At 39.6% G+C, this 17178-nt stretch overlaps 2 protein-coding genes across 2 annotated transcripts in view; one reads left to right on the forward strand and one right to left on the reverse strand.

Annotated features, from left to right (window-relative positions):
* Positions 1–245: 245 nt before the first annotated feature.
* LOC129765192 (protein rogdi) overlaps positions 246–17178 on the reverse strand; it is a 34233-nt gene continuing 17300 nt past the window's right edge. The window contains exons 3-5 of the mRNA XM_055765199.1: positions 9086–9289; positions 8535–9023; positions 246–8474 (exon numbers count right to left, since the gene is read on the reverse strand). Of these exons, the coding sequence (XP_055621174.1) occupies positions 8406–8474; positions 8535–9023; positions 9086–9289 (762 nt within the window). The 3' untranslated portion in view covers positions 246–8405. The remainder of the gene's footprint in view (positions 8475–8534; positions 9024–9085; positions 9290–17178) is intronic.
* On the forward strand, positions 12772–13381 carry LOC129765193 (uncharacterized). The gene has a single exon (XM_055765200.1). The coding sequence runs from the start codon at positions 12821–12823 to the stop codon at positions 13259–13261; it is 441 nt and encodes a 146-aa protein (XP_055621175.1). The 5' UTR covers positions 12772–12820; the 3' UTR covers positions 13262–13381.

The following is a 17178-nucleotide window of genomic DNA, read 5'->3' on the forward strand; positions in this document are numbered from 1 at the left end:
AAAATAAATTGACACACATTTTCTTTCTTACTTATAGTTGTCTTTGCATGTTGGGCATAAGAATTTCGTGCTCGAATCACATTCTGTTTGGTTTCATACTAATTTGAATTATGTTGTTCTGAAAAAAGAAGCTTTCCAATTATGAAACTGGAGAATGAAAACGAAGAATAACTTATGGTGCAAACGAATGGAACTTATATTTGAAAAAAGAAAGAATCGTTCAATTAAATGTTGAAACACTAAAATTGGAACATAAATTTATATGCACTTGAGAACATCCTTATTGGTAAAAACTGAACACTGTCCATGAACATAAAGCTCCCTCCCCTATTTGTTGCACTTCACTGCAATGTATATATTGGTCCAGTCACCTCTTTCCTCGTTCATGTTTTCTTTGAGGGGGTATTCTAGTCTGAAAATTGGAGAAAATAGATTTTTTTTTCTTCTAATCTCCGAAAATTATCATTTAGCCATTCCAAAAAATGTTATTCAAAAGATTTTTCGAAATTGTCATTATTTACCGAGTGATAGCCATTTTAGTGACGCAATATCTAATCTAGGGATAACCAGGAGAGCTGAAATCATGTATTACAGTGTACTGTTTTTCTATTTTTCTCAATTCACACACTTGTAACTTTTTGACGTAGGACTACGTCTTTCATTTCTATACCGGGGTGTAAAACCAAATTTTCGAAAACGAAAGCTTTGCGCCGGAGAACGAGATTTTGAGTGTAAGTAGATCCTAAACAACTGAACGAAATGGTATGATAAACACTTCTTTCGAAAGATAAAATGTCTACGCGTTATATACTTGTTACTTTTTGATCCAAAAACTTGTTTCAATAGCCTTAAAATTGCTTTCAAAACAGGTAATTGAAATCACCAATCGGTATATAAGCACGCGCCGCTCGGAAATCCACGCTGTTGTGGTGAAGCTTACTTCGTTCATCATGAAAGCGCTGATGAACGGTGTCACCAAGAGCCTGTTTGTGCACCTTAGGCCAGAAGGGAATCCATCAGGAGGAGAGTGATGCCACTGAAAAGGCGACCAAGAAAGTAATAGCATCGAAAATTGGTTCCGCTTGAGGCATCGGAGCAGCCGCCACACACACACATACGCGCGCAACTCTTTTCGTTTGGTGGTTATCGAGTTAACATTATCCACTGGTGGACTTCGAGAAGAATCGGGAAAGATGTCATCGTTGCTGAAAAATAATCTGCCAGTTCCCCTTGGAATTGAAAATTACATTCAAGCGAAAGAGTTTTTTTTAATGTTTTCAATTCATATAATACTGTGATCAAATGCAATGCGTTTTGTGATTTTTCAATCAATTGCAATAAACAGAAAAGCTTCTGAAGATTATTCTTCCCCATCAGTAGAATATTTTCGTATCCAATATTGAATGCATACAACCTTGTGCCTCCAACTTAACGCTCTCGTTGTCGAAGTCTCCCAAATATTCATTTATTCATTCGTTCAGAATGGATTCTGATTCAACTTCAAACAAATGATCACTAAATCAACGATAGTCTCACGTCAACCTTGCGGTTAAACCACAGATATAACTCCCTTCCTGTATTTTATTTTTTTAATTATAAAAAAGCTTCTGACTTTCTCAACCACCAGATCCCTGAGATGCAAAAGAGTTTCGAGAAAAAATAATCCAACTCATAGCAGCACATTATGAGGCTTTTGCGCGCATAGTTCCAAACTATCAAAGCTTCACTGCAACAACGACACTCTGACATGCAGAATAGGCTGAATGACCCGACTTCTACTACTTTAGTCTCAACATCAATATCAGAAAAACTGAAGCCCTGGACGTCAACACGGTCGACCTATCAATTTCACAGTAGCGGGGCAATCAGTGGAGAGGGTCGAAAGTTTCCAATACTGAATACTGATACGCGCAGGTATCAAAAAAACAAGCTGCTTTCGCAAGTTTGCGTAAGACATGAAGATCGAACCAGATAAGTCAGCCCACCCAAAATGCGAATTTTGAGTTCGAACGTGTTGCTGTTATATGCAAGTAAGCTGTTCCCAGTTATTTACGTTACGTCATTTTTCTACTAGTAGTACTTAGTTGAGATTTCTTGTGCCAAATAACACGCCTTGGATATATTCTGAGTGGCAAGTTCTAGAATACGCGTATCCACAGTCGGAAGAAAGTCGAGGAAATTTCTATATTCCTCCGGCCAGAACGGGAATCGAAACCAAGCCCCCGGCACGATGTGTGACGCTAACCACTAGGCCACGGCACCACGCCGATGCCAGTGTCTGTGGTTTATGATTCGGGCCTGATGGGCACATAACTGGATCTCAAATGCAGAGCTTCATCGGCGTTGCCACCAGTTGAATTCCGATTGAACTTGATTGATGATTCCTTGATGGAAATGATTCCGACAGATCGCCTGAGATCTGTACATTGCACCGCACAATGTTTATAGTTATTTGAGTAAGTCTTATTAGCTTCCAGTGGAAGTCTTGTCTATGATTCTCCATAGCTGTCGTCGATCGATGCCATATGTCATATGCGACGGAGATGTGATGCGTAGAAGTCTGGTACTCGTGCTTCTGACGTAGGGTAAAAATCTGGTTCATCGTCGAACAACCGGGCATGAAATGGTATATGGGATGGAGTTTTTTAGACATCCTTGCATTGTAGTTCTCACAATCCACCCTGTCACCTTTTTATAGATGGGACAAATCACCTCCTCTTTCCACTTCTACGGTAGCTGATTCGTACCACATTCGTACCGCGCTGACAGAAAGGAATAAAGTAGGCCAAATTTGTAGTGGATTACCATCCGGTCAATCTCGTCCAGTCGTTTTCCATCCTGTCTTCTGTCAGATTCCTGTGTTTACTGTCCGCACACTCTATTTCTATTCTTCCCTTCCATTTTTTCTGTTGACATCGCGAGGAGAAATCCAGACCAAGATTATTATATTAAGGTGGATCCTACAATCCCCCTTGCCCTCACGAATCAATGTGGAACATAACGTTCAAATCGACGAAATTCAAAGATAATTATCTTCGAGAATGTCGTGCGTAATCTGCGGGGTGTTAAGCTGAACATGGTTCTTTTGTTGTTGGTTCATCCGTCGTGCCTACAGAAACCCCTTGTGACCAACCCGAGCTTCAATACGTAGTGCTAGAAACATTCATCTCTTCGACATAAGGAAGATTTGAATGGATGCACTATAACGAAATTCATTTCAAAATTCTTTCGATTTTATAGTACAATACATTTTGTTCTAAACACCTGCATCCAGTTTATTCAACTTCTTCATGTTCTTTCATAACACTTGGTCCAGACTTGATGATCTTCCCCAACTTTTACAATTCGATCAACTTTTCCATCTACTACACTGCGTTTCGCAGCTATAGAACCACTCATTTTTTCTGAGTTTTCAGAGATATGTAAGAGGTCGTTTGAATTCAAGTATATAGTTTAGGATATAATAACTATATTTATTTAAAAGACTAGTCATTTGAACTTTATTTTTGGGTTCAGGCGCGAAACATTAAAAAAACAGAAATTCCAGTGTTTCATAACTATAGAACCAGATGGAAAAACTCTCACTCCTTTACAAAATTAACGTCTAACTAACATGAATTACAATAAGTTTCTGATTTGTAGGTCATACTTAGTTCTCACCGACCAAGCTGCGCCATTTTGTAGTGTGTATCTTGTTCTACGCAGACGATACAGCTCGTTTAAGCTCTTCAAATCACTCATACTGCTTGTTAGCTGCATCTACTATTCGTACGATCACTCCTCATAAGTTATTGATAGGGTTTTGATGTGGTAAACAAGCTGACCAGTCCAGAATCTGACGCCCGTATTCAATAAACTTTGCTTTGACTTTCCGGATGTTATGAATTGATACCAAATTACCCAATTATCATGGCCTTTTTGATGCAAAATCAGAACTAAATGATTCTGAAGTACTTCATTGCACTTTTGACTGTACATTTATGTTGATGAGATGTTTATGGTTTGGGGAAAATTTTCTCAAAAAGGCCTGGTTTAGGTAGCTTACCATCAACACGAATAAACAGTCAGAAGTACAAAGAAGTATTTCAGAATCATTTACTGCTGTTTTAACATCAAAAACATTTACATCTAATGTGATAATTGGGTAATTTGGCATAAATTCATAAAATCCGGAAAGCCAAGGTATGGTTTATTGAATACGGGCTTCAGATTCTGGGCTGGTTAGCTTGTTTACCAGATCAAAACCCTATCAAGAACTTATGAGGAGTGATTGTACGAATAATAGATGTTGCTTACAAGCAGTATGAGTGATTTGAAGAGCTTAAACGAGCAATATCCTCTGTGCAGAACGAGATACACACTACAAAATGGCGCAGCTTGGTCAAAACCACCCCGAATGGGTTATTTGAACTGACTGAAAACTAAGTATGACCTACGAATCAGACACTTATTGTAATTCATGTGAAATTGACGTTAATTTTGTAAAGGAGTGGGAGTTTTTCCATCTGGTTCTATTGTTTTGAAACACTGGAATTTTTGTGTGTTGATTGTTTCGCGCCTGAACACAACAATAAAATTTAAATAACCAGTCTTTGAATTGAAGATACTTGTTGTATCCTGCACTATATACTTCAATTCAACCGACTTCTTACATATCTCTGGAAACTCTGAAAAAATGAGTGGTTCTATAGTTGTGAAACGCAGTGTATATGCTTTTCATTCTCTTGATTGGGGTTTGATAAACTCTCGATTGTGTTTACCAACCTTCCGGATATGGATTTTCTTCCATCACCTGAGTACCTTTACTCAGCTTCTTAGACTTTGAAGTGAATTCAACCTTCTGGTTGAATCCCAACTCCAACGTCCCAGTAGAATTTAATTCAATCTACCAGTTGAATTCACTTCTGCCCTCCGGTTAGATTCACTTCAGCCACTCGGTTGGTTGTTAAATTGTTGTTAAATATTCTTCAACTTCTCGGTTGATTACCTTTCAACGGAATACAACATTCAACTTTCACATTCTCCTCAACCTCCCGTTTAGATTCACTACAATCTTTCAGTTGGAATCACCTCAACCTTCCGGATGAATTTCCTTCAAGTTCCCGATTGAAATCCATTTAACCTCCCGGTTGAATTCCTTTCAGCCTCCCGTTTGAATGTCTTTCTACCTCTCGGTTCAATTCCCTTCAACATCTCGGTTGAATTTACTTCAACTTCCCGATTGAACTTCTTATATTTCAACTTTTCGGTTGAACTCCCTTCATTCTCCCCTCCCGTTTTCTATGTTCCGTTCTCGTTCAGAAAACAGGACTGCGTCCATAGCGAAGGAGACGTACTCTGCTGTAGAGAGATAATGAATAGGAACGATAAACGGAAAGAAAAATGTTAGGAACCATCCGGCCCGGGATGCATAACCACAGTTTCCACAACCTCGCTGGTAACTCGACAGATATCGAGATTTAAAACGTTGGTTGCAGTGTCCCTGACGGCAGCCTCAACTTACATTGCGGAGCACGAATTGCGATTCAACTCTTGCTTAATTTTATCAACGAAGAGTGGCTCACCATAAACATATTTACGGGCAATCCTTTTTTTTCCATTCTCTCGAAGTTGACAAAAGACTAGAAAAATTTCGGGATCCTACGGAGGTTTTCCTGCATACGCCTCATATACAATTTATACAGGAAACGATTGTACAAACGGTATTCGTATCACGTCCGGTCCAGTTCTTGTTTTGCAAATGGACAGCGCAGTTTGCAGAAACACCGGAGAGCAGAGGATCTCAATCGTTTGAGTTCTCTCAACCATCTATTGCGTCAGACTGGCTTATGTGCAGCCCGCCGAGCTGGTATGTGATTAGCGACTTAGTTCTGTATATAGTACACTTTGGACGGGGTCGGGTTGTTAGATCTCAGGAATTTGTGAAGTCCATACTAAACACGATTTCCGTTGACCTTGTGTCTATCTTTTTCATGTATTTATATACTGAGATTGGACGATCTTTCTAAAAATATCGATCTTGTCGAATCGATTCTCCAAACGGCGTAGGGATCGGTCCGCTGATTAAATCAATACCAAAGAATCGATCTTTGAAAAATCAAAAGATTGTTTTCAAATTGCTCTGCTTATTCTATAGGAGTATCGTGTTTCCTTTAGACATGGAATACAAATTTCATACTTCTATTCAAACATCAAAAGCATTTTGTCCAGGAAAAAACATTTTACAGGGCATTCATTTTGTGACGTCATGGAGTCGTTTTATAAAGCTTTACTGTGAATTCAACAACTGTCCATAACTAAGCTGACGATTCCATAAAAGCCAGTCGTGCCATTGTCATTGTTTGTCATTTAGACGAAGCCGATTCTTGATTTTGGCGCCAGTTCTAAAGAATAACCTTTCGCCTGAAATTGATGTCAACATCTAGTTCAATAATCATATGAGCCACTGGTGATAGTAAATCCCCTCAGTTGCTGCCACTAGTTCTGTCTCGGTCAACTCAACTTTTTGTTTTTAATAGGCTTTAAAGTTTTAGTTCATTCGCCTCTAAGTCTCGGTCAGCATTTGTACAGAATGAAATTGTAGAAGAAGCGATTCAAATGTAGACATTGTGTTTGAAAAAAATGTTAGTTGGTCATCGATTTTCTCGGTTTTTTCAAGTCAAAAAGATCGATTCAAAAAATCGGAAATCGGAATGGAAAAGATCGATCTGCGAAAAACCGATCCGAGATCGCCCATTCTTAATATATACTCATTCCAACCGAGCAAATCATAATTTAAAAAACACATTTTTACATAAAGCAAACCTACTAATTAACAGAAAACACAACTTGTATAAATTCAAAAATTATTTTTAATTACTGATTTTTCATGGATTTTGTTTATATTTTAACGAGCATTTCAGTGACGTAAGGAATCTTGCAAATACAGGGTCTTTCAGATTAAACGCTCACGCAAAAAAAAATCAAATAACCTCTAAGATTTTTTTTCTCTCCGTCGATGGTAACACTGCATTCCCCACTTCGGGACGATAATATTCGGCTACTCGTTCATTCTGATCGGATGGTTTCCAGTGTCAAGATGTACAATTTACAAGAACGTGTATTTTTAGTGAAATCGTATTACTCGAGCAACCGAAGCCTTAATGAAACTTTGTCCTCTTATGGTAAGAATTTCAACATTTCTCGTCGTCGATTACTTCCTCTGGGGGTACGCGAAAAACCGTTGCTATGTTAATAAGCCACAAAATTTGGGGGAACTTAAAGAAGAAATAACTCGGATTTTCAACAGCATCGAAGTCGAGTTGTGCATAAAGAATTTTGTTCACCATTTAAAACGCGTTATCGAAAAAAGTGGTAGTCACATCGAAAATGTCCTAAAATAAGCTTTATTTTCGTTTTTCAAAAAATTAAAATCGGTTCACCTTTTTAGAGGTTATTAAAATTTGTTGCGTGAGCATTTAATCTGAAAGACCCTGTACTTTGATTTTGGGACCAACCGAACAAGGTAACCATCGATTTAGGATCATTCATCATTAACCTTCGCCGCCGTCAGCAAACAGCCTGAGTGTGTAGTTTCCATTCTTGACTGGATTTCGAGATTCTAGCCAATTGAGAGACTGCCACACTTGCAACTATACGCTCACCAATACTCAGAGTTTGTCTTCAAACCGAATCACACGCTCAAGGCGCTACCAGCTGACCGCGAAGATACATCAAAACTTCCACACAGTGATGAGAAAAAATTTGTCACTATATGCCACATTGGTTTACTTATGTCTCTTAAGTACGCTTGAACATTAAAAATTATTCCTTATCTAAACGTGTTTTCGCCAGAGTTTCCTCGCTTTACATTTTTTTCTGTGCCACAGTCACACATCGGAACAACGAATCGGGGCGCCGGGAAACAATGCAAAACATCCGATTGGCCTGTTTTACGTCACACGCGAATCACACTAATATAGGATATCTTACAAACATTCATCAAATAACCCTCTCCCAGTAAGCTTCTCGTGTTCCACACGGCTGCCGCAAATTGCACGACATGAATGACAAACGTTTCGTAGCGATTCTAGATGCGAGATAACACGGATTAATAGTAATAACAAACATCAATATTATCAACAACGGTCGACTTCCCCACCGGGAGCGCTAGTTGACCAAACTTTACAGCACTAATTCCTAGATCTTTGTTTGGACAAACATATGTCCGTGAACTTTCCGCGACGCTTAAGATCTACAAGATTTTGTTTTTTTTGTTTCTATGAGAGGAGCACTACAATTGCAGCTACTGTAGAGAGAAAACTAGCTTTACATAGGGGGAATTACACCGACAATACGCTCCTGCCACAGAACAATCATTAAGCCCGACACGGAAGCAGTGAGTCCGGAGCGGGCGAATGGTCCAGTCAGTAGGACAACGCGGAAGCCGACCGGGAACCAACGGTGAAATCCTTGTACTGTGAGAATACTGAAATCTTGGATTGGACAGAAACAATAAATATTAAGTGGCAATAGAAACATTCAGATTACTATACCTTATCTTTAAGCTGTTGGCACAGCTGCAAGGCCACGGTGAACAACACCAACACTTCGTTCAACCATGGCACCGAACATTCCGCCTGGCAGGAATCAAACTTCATCGTGCCCTGGAAATTCGTCAGCTGGTAGGCAACGAAAATCAACTTGTGGCTCTGTATGTAAAAACTGATAGCCAAATCCTCCGGAAGATTCGGCGACAGTGCCTTCATATTCCTGCTCTTCATAAGCTCGTCGATCGGTTTCTTCCGGGGCACAACCAGCGAGGTCCTTCCTCGCTGCAGTGCACCCAATATATTGCCCAGAACATGCAGCACCTCGTCGGAGGTTTTAAAATTGTACGAACTATCCACATTGTCGATGTGGTTTATTGCTTGCTGGAGATGGTTGGCAGCATCCTGCACCTGTTGGATTTTCCACGGATAGTCTTGAGTGATTGTGGTTCGTTGCGTTTGCTGCTGCTGTCGCTGCACCTTGAAATTTATATCCTAGAATACGAATTAAATTAAATTGAAACGTTTCTTCATCAACATGATTTGCAACAGCTCACCGCATGCGTAATACTGTCCCCAGTCAGAGTGACAACGCACTTCAACTGCTCTGGAGCCGCCGTCAGCACGAATTTGTCCTGCTTCTTACCCTCGTTTCCGTACAGTGGCACCGGAAACCGATGTGCGCACTCCACCAAGATGGCATGCAGCTGTTTCAGCACCGAGTGAACCTCCTCACGCAGCACCCACTCGAACTCCACCTGCTGCAGAAAGTATATGTATAAGACAAGCATGAGGATCATCATACAGCCCTGGATATGCTTCGTTAGCTTTTAATTTGAATTAGTGACAAATGAGCAAACTATTGCGCTTAACCAGGGTTGCCAACTGTAATTTTCAAAAGTAAGGATAAGTTAAACTGACCAGACGTCCCGCGTAAGATTCCGTCCCGCGAAACGTCCCGCATTTGGCAAAAGAAACGAAAATGTCCCGCGATATCAATATATTTCAATATCACAATTTGATCATGTTGATTTTCTTGAATGGATGAAAAATTATTTGAAATTTTCGAGCATTCCATTCGATAATTTGAAAAAAATTGTAGAATTTTAATCGTGCTTGCCAGGCGAAATGCTCTGATTGAGCTCTGAGTGATTTTCGGGCGTAAACAAAATCTAAACCACCGAAAAATCACAACTGAGTGCCGATACTCAGAAATAAATAATACTGATCAGTTTAGACTCGCTAAACTAGGTTTATGTTCACATAACGTATATACATAACGTTTTGTTTTTTGTGTCCCGCGTTAGACCTCTGACCATCTGGTCACTTTAGGATAAGTGAATATACAAATCAGGATAGGTCATATTAGGTTGTCCGAAAAGTTCGTGACGATTTTCGGGAAAACAAAAACATCTTTTTGCCATCTTTCACTATCCTCCCAGAATTGCTATTATATCGAATACTATTTACGTATTTTCTATGCTTTCCATGGAGTCGAAGTTTTTGCCTTTGAGAGAATTTTGCAGCGACCTAAACCTAAACCTAAAATAAGCTGAAGGTACAATAGCCGGTTAGTTCAGCTGGAGGGATAGCACTTCCTAACCAGATTAAAAAAAATTGTAGAGTGGTCAAAAGACATGAAGTTCACCGTTTTCCTGATGGAACACGACGCCTATCACATTGACTAGTTATGGACTTTGGTTCTGGATCGCTGCCTTTAAGTTGTCCAATTGCGTGCAGTACTCGTGGGAATGTATCGATTGGTTGCTTGGTAGAAGTTCATAATACAGAATTCCTTCCCAAGCCCAGACACAGGGTATGACTTTTTTCGGGTGTAGATCAACTTTGGGTTTAGCAATTTATTTCACTTATTGCAAGTTTTTCAGCCACTCAACACTGTTGTAAATGATCCAATTTCATCACCCGTCATGATTTGCTACAAAAAAGCATTTTCGTTACGTTTTAGAATCGAGCCGCAAACCGAAATGCTATCTCTTAAAGGTTTTTTGTCAGATTATGTGGGTCTTACACATCGTATCGATTTACGTAAAAAAAAGTTTCGCCAGATCCACATAAACGGTGGTTTTAGGAATCTGTAGATAATCTGCTTATTCATTTGTTGTGTCCCAATTATTCTTAATCAACTTTCGATTTGGTCATCGTCTGAGGCGGCACGAATTTCCCAAACAACTTAATATAAATTATTTATCAATCTTACTTCTCAATTATGTATTTGATGTATTTAGATGTTTTTGCTGCGAAATTTCACGGAGCCTTTATCTTTTTTTTATTTAGCCCGTGATATTTGTAAGCTGCTGGCATTCTTTTCAATGTCTCCGTTCCTATACCCTAACTAGCGTTGGCAGAAAACAATTCATCTTCGGCAGAAAAAATGCTTTTTCGTGTGCTGAAGGGTGAAATGAATAAATAAAAACATCTATTTCAAAAGCTTCAAAATGTTTGTATGTATGGGAGCAGACATCTCTTTCTCTCAGACTGAACGTACACAAAAAAAAAAGTCCAACGGGTGGTATGCAGGGCAGTTTTACAAAACCACGTTATCCACATAGCCACCGGTGCTGTTGAATAAATACGTGATAATATTACACCTCATTATAAAACGAAGTTGGAAAGTGTTTCCTAAAAGTAAAGAGGAGAGCATAAACGTGAATCTATATCTTTCTCGGCCTGGGCCGTGTATGTGGCAAAGTATGTGAAAGCTTTCATGCGTGTTCATTTGCAATGTGTCTCTTGTTTCGCTCGCTCATATTACTCTTATATCGCTCTTCGCGTTGACGGCGGAATGGTGTCGACATCTGGATATGACATTAGTTTGTATGAGGCCAACTATTCTCTATTAGATTAGTCGGCCCTAAGGCAGTTTTAAATTGCTAAAATTTGTATGATTTTATTTTCTTTGCGTTATTCACCTACTAGAAGTACGTTGTTCTGGCCCTAATTTAAACTATTTTCTATGATTTATCAGATAATCTCACCAAAACTTACCCCTATAATACAAAAGTATCGTTAGACACAATTTTTGTATGATATTTTTTCACTATTTGCAAGCAACAGTGATTTTCATTTACATAGAGTATCAATTTGATTTGGGAAAAATAATTTTCATTTATAATTTTTATTTTAAAAGTGTGTTCATTTCTTCTGCAAACCCATATTGTCATGCTTACTCCCCCATTTAGTAATACGAAGCTCAATGCCGTCAACGCGGATAGCATTGTGCTACCCTAAAATTTTTCAACGTATGTTATATATTATTATAATTTTCATTACTTTTGAACGCATTTCATGTAATAAATTAGGATGGTAAAAAATGTGCTAAAAATGGCAAATTATTCAGTACTGTTTTGAAAATCGTAGAACATTTTGAGTGTCTTCTTCTTAAATGGCACTAACGTTCCTACAGGAACTTCGCCGTCTCAACATAGTATTACTTGCGTCATTTTTATTAGTAATTAGTTGAGATTTCTATGCCGAATAACACGCCTTGAATGCCTTCTGAAAGGCACGCTCTAGGATACGCTTGACCACAGTGCAAATCGGAGGAAATTTCTTTGACAAAAAATTCCCCCGGCCAGAACGGGAATCGAACCAGATTCCTGTTCATGTTAAATGTGACGCTAATCACTCGGCCACGGGAGCACAGTGTAGTAAATATGATTTGGGATTTCCATTCTGGAAAAGCTTATCCAGTCAATTTACTACTGACAATATGTATGATAAAAAAAACTTAGGTACGGCTTTTACCAGAAGAAGAGATCCTAGTGTGTTTATTATGGACTTTTTTTTTCTAATAAAATGAAAGTATGAAAATTAGGAAAAATCAGGAACATTTTATAAAAATCAGGCAAAATTGAGTTTGTCAGGATATCAGGGAACGTGGCAAAGTCTGAGAAAACCTGAAACATCAGGAAGGTTGGCATCTCTGCGCGTAGCGAAACCATACGCAAAAGAAAATTTCTAATGTTTTATTACCATCTCTCGCGATTGGAGCCCATTATTTTACGGTATCAGAAATTTAAAGAATAGGCATTTCTTCGCAAAAACAAATCAAATTATCACAGCGAGTCAGAGGTTATTACTAGATTATACTGTACGAACAAAACAACCCGAAAATCCGACAGTAGAAAAAACAAAAATTCCAGGAACTTTTCGCTTCGCATTCACTATCGCCGGTGATTCACCACTCGCCGACAACATTATGTTACACAATTTCCATCGCAAAATCACCATTTCAGTTTCAATCGATCTTCGCGCTAGCAAACATCCCGAAGATGAAGTTTATTGCATTATTATCATTCTTAATTTTCGCAACGATCACAATTTGTTCGGCGGACGATTCCAAACTTCTGCAAATTATCAATCGCATGAGGCGCTCCGGCAAGGGGGATAAAAATGGTAGTGGTTCTGGCGCCGACAATCAAAATCAGGTGAACTTTGGATTTCCTACGTTCGGCGATGGCAATGGAGGTTCGTGGCCCCAGTTTGGACTCCCCCAGCACGGGCAGAGCAATGGTGGCCAGGTGGCAGGAAGCTGGCCCCAGTTTGGTGGAGGAAACTTCGGCGGTAATTTACACGGACGTTTCGCCTTCGACAAATTTCCCGACATAGAGGGTGGAAAGGGCCAACAAGTGAGTAGTGGAGTGAGTTGCACTTATAACAAAGAGGGGAAAGAGAAGTGTACCCATCATAGATATAATAAGAACAAAAACTAGTGATCATAAGGCTTTTAGTCAGTGATGCGTTGTGTTTAACATATTAAAAATAAACTTTTGAACAAAGGAAAAATGTAATATTACCAGTAATAGTGAGAATAAATCTGGTTGTTATTTTAACCGTTTCATTGTTTGAATTTTACATAGACTTTCATTTCTGTGTCTACCAGCTTGGCACAAATGAAAATCCACATCTTTACGATGGAGGTAGGATAAAAAGACTAGACCCAGTAGGACGGCCAAATTCTAAGAAAAGTATTCATTCAGAAACGCTCGTATGTTCTACATCGTTGAAGTAGCATACAGCAGCGTCTTACTCGGATCGTATCGAAGGCTGAATAAGAAATGCGGTATCTCGTCAACCATATCCAGGACGACAGCCTCAGTAAGGCCTAGTAATGTAGCCATGCGGCATTCATGCACGCTACGCACAATAAAAATGCAGTGCTATAAAAATTAAACTTTTCCACTAAGCTTGGTTCTAACTAGACTTTCTGGGATCTCGCACAGCACGTAAAAGAGACAATGTGCTTCGAATCTCGTCTCTTTCCAGGTCGAACGAGGAGCAACCGTTTTTGTACAGCAGTCGTCCGGTAACTGAGCGAGAAAGGAAGCCAGTTATCGACATTCGCTTGCTAACTGGACATGTAAAACGTCAAATAAAATCAAAGGAGACTTCAATGAATTGTTTGATTCGCATTTATCGAGAAATTGGGAGAACAATAGTTTCCACTAGAAGTTTTGCATTGAGTGCTACAAAAAGTATGAAATATAATTTGGGGAAATTATTTATAACAGCATAAAACCGAATACACGACCAGGCAACATACTCGATGTCGTGGTAGCCATCGGCACAATCACATAGATTGCTTCCTGCAAGCCCAATGCGATAAAGATGCGCATGACGATGGCTACCACGACATCGAGCATGTTGTCTGGTCGTGTATCCGGTTTCATTCTGCCCGCTCTCAGCTCTCCAGAGCATTGAGGGCACAAGGCAGACAATCGCATATCCCCGTCCGGGATGATTTAGGTAACCGTGATACTGATCGTCTGCTTCTTCTATACCTGTTCTTCAGAAACGCCGATGTCAACGTTCAATGCTGTTTCCTCCGTTGTATCCCTGTGGCATATCCCTCCCATCCGATCGATAAACTTTTACTGGCAATACATATACATACTGTTGACAGATACCCGGGCCAAAGGTTGTGCAGGCCACTGATCATTCAACAAGAGCCAAAAATTGTACCGCTCTACACGAGCGGAAGATTGTGCCGACCAATGTCCATTCTACCCTGGATTCCTCGAGTCAAGAGAGATGCACCACGCTTGATATGAAGTACAGACTAGGAGGGCTAGGAGATTAATGATTAGTTGCACCCCAATAGGATGTATCCCGTGTCGACCACACGTACAGAGCAACTTTACAGTCTTGATGAGCCGTGCTAGTAACGTAGCTACGCAGAGTTCTAACCTCGGTATGGTTGGGCGACTGATAGGTGTCACGTTTAATTTGAAGCGAAACAAGCGCGAGCTGACGTTACCCACTTTGCCCACGGCTCTCAGGTATAATACTGCACCATATGATGTCTCCGATGAGTCGCAGTTTCCATGTAGATACACATGCCGTAGGGAAACGATGGATAGGCAGCGACGAGGGATTTTGATGTGCCATGTCTCTTGCAGATGTAACAGGTAAGAACGCCAACGAACGTTGTATCGTTCTGGTAATGGATCCGACCAGTCGATATGGAGTTCCCAAAGTTCTTGCATGAAGGTTTTGGCAACGATCACAATGGGTCCTACGGACCTCGAATATTTTCGCGATAGTCGACAACACTTCACGCTTCATGTAATGTGTTTGGGTTGCATTGCAGTTCACGGAGAAAGAAAATAGATCTTTGCTGACGTGCCATCTCACTCCAAAGTGATGCGTAGACAACGAAGGTTGTTCTCCGACCGGGATGTCTTTGAGTACTACCGGATCGTTCGTCGCCCATTTTCGAATGGTAAAACCACTGTAGCAACATTCATCATTAACAGTTTGGCTGAAAAGTTTATAAGGTAACACAGTAAAACTATTTTTTTTTTTTTGCAAAATTCAATTTTATTATTCAACATAATTGCATTCGAGGGCGATACAGTGATTATAGCGATTTTGCAACTTGATACCATTTTTATAGTACTCTTTCGGCGTTTCCTCAAAATAGCCCTCGGTCTTAAATTTCTTGCCAGCGAGCATTCTCTTCAGGTCTGCGTACAGAAAATAGTCGCTGGGGGCCAGATCTGAAGAATTGTGATTTTTCCATTTTTTCACAATAACAAAAGTTGCTTCACTTTCAATGCTGTAACTCACGAACCAATCCAGCGATTGCTGTCAAATTTTGACACGTATCCATTGGAAGATGATAGTTTGTGATAGTGAAGTAGATTTTTACAAAAGGCGCCATCTACGTCAACCTTATGAACTTTTCAGCCGAACTATTTCAGTGTTCAGTGCGAGTATTAGTAGTTTTGCGAACCATCGAAGTAATCAGTTGTGTACCCGATCGGGAAAGGAAACTTGTGCGGTGAATGCTGTCAATGAGCAGCATTTAGAGCAGTTTTTCGGTGCAGTGACTGATGGAGCAAAATAAAAAAACAAATAAATGATTTAGTGAAACAAATAAAGTACCCACATGGTTGCCACATTTAATTCTGTAAAATTTTCGAAAAAAAAATCTGTGTGTCTGTATTTTTAGTCAAAAAATCTGTATCGAAAAGTTAAAGAAAAAATGAAACTAAAGAATTATTTTCACTCTGAACTTATTTTTCTTATTCATGGGTTGTTAAAAAATGGTTATTTTATGTGCGTAGCAACCGGTTATGTGGCGACAAACCGGTTTGAAGGTCAACTTCCTAGCTGCATCCAATCCATTCTCAGCTTCTTCTGCATCGATACCAACGTAAACATCCTCAGCTTCTTCAGAAACTCTTCAAAATCTTTCACTTTAAGGTCAGCCTCAGCGAATCATTGCACGTGGCTCTCCAAACATAAGTTACCCAACATGATCAACAATAGCATTCTTGTCTCATTATAAAGTTCGCAAAATTAAGAACTTTCTGATCGAAAACTGCGATTGACGATAGTGATGAGTGGTAGAACAAGGTTTAGGAACACCATAATCGGTTCAGTCATAGGATCGTTTAAATGAGTTAATACACGATTGGCGGTTTGATTATGGTCATACTTAACTTGGAACGAATAGAATAGTTTAGGCTCTTCAAATCGCTCAAGATTTCGCATAACAATTGCCTCTAACGAAAGCCATCTCGTTGCGCTGCTTTCACAATTTTTATAAATCAAGGTATCTATGTATGTACTGTAATAAATTTAATATTTAAAAAGCACGTCTAAATGCTTAACCACGCGCTTGTGATCTTTTTCACTGACGGAGCATCCATTTTTGCCGTTCTTCACCTTCCGGTCGATGGTTAGGTTCTCGAAGTATCGTTTTAGTACTCTGCTGACCGTGGATTGGACGATTCCCAGCATCTTACCGATGTCCCGATGTGACAACTCCGGATTCTCGAACTGAGTGCGCAGGATTAATTCATGACGCTCTTTTTCGTTCGACAACATTTTTCCAAATTTACGAAAAATTGACAGTGAAGCATGGCCAACGTGATCTATACACTCTTATCTGATTATAAGCGAAAGCTGAAGATATAATTCCTAAAAATTAAATTCCTACAGCGTTTTTTCCGTGATGCAATTTGATGTGACACACCCTTTATATCCGTTTTGCGCTCTTCTCTAGAAATACCCTTTCTGTTAATATTGCCAGTCTAGATTAGCTTAGATTTGACCGTATCATCCTTTTTGGAGAGTTTTTCTACCGTCATGCGAAACCAAATCTCTGACAAAATTCCAGAAC

Source organism: Toxorhynchites rutilus, chromosome 2, assembly GCF_029784135.1.
Source record: "Toxorhynchites rutilus septentrionalis strain SRP chromosome 2, ASM2978413v1, whole genome shotgun sequence".
NCBI classification, from domain to species: Eukaryota; Metazoa; Arthropoda; class Insecta; order Diptera; family Culicidae; genus Toxorhynchites; species Toxorhynchites rutilus.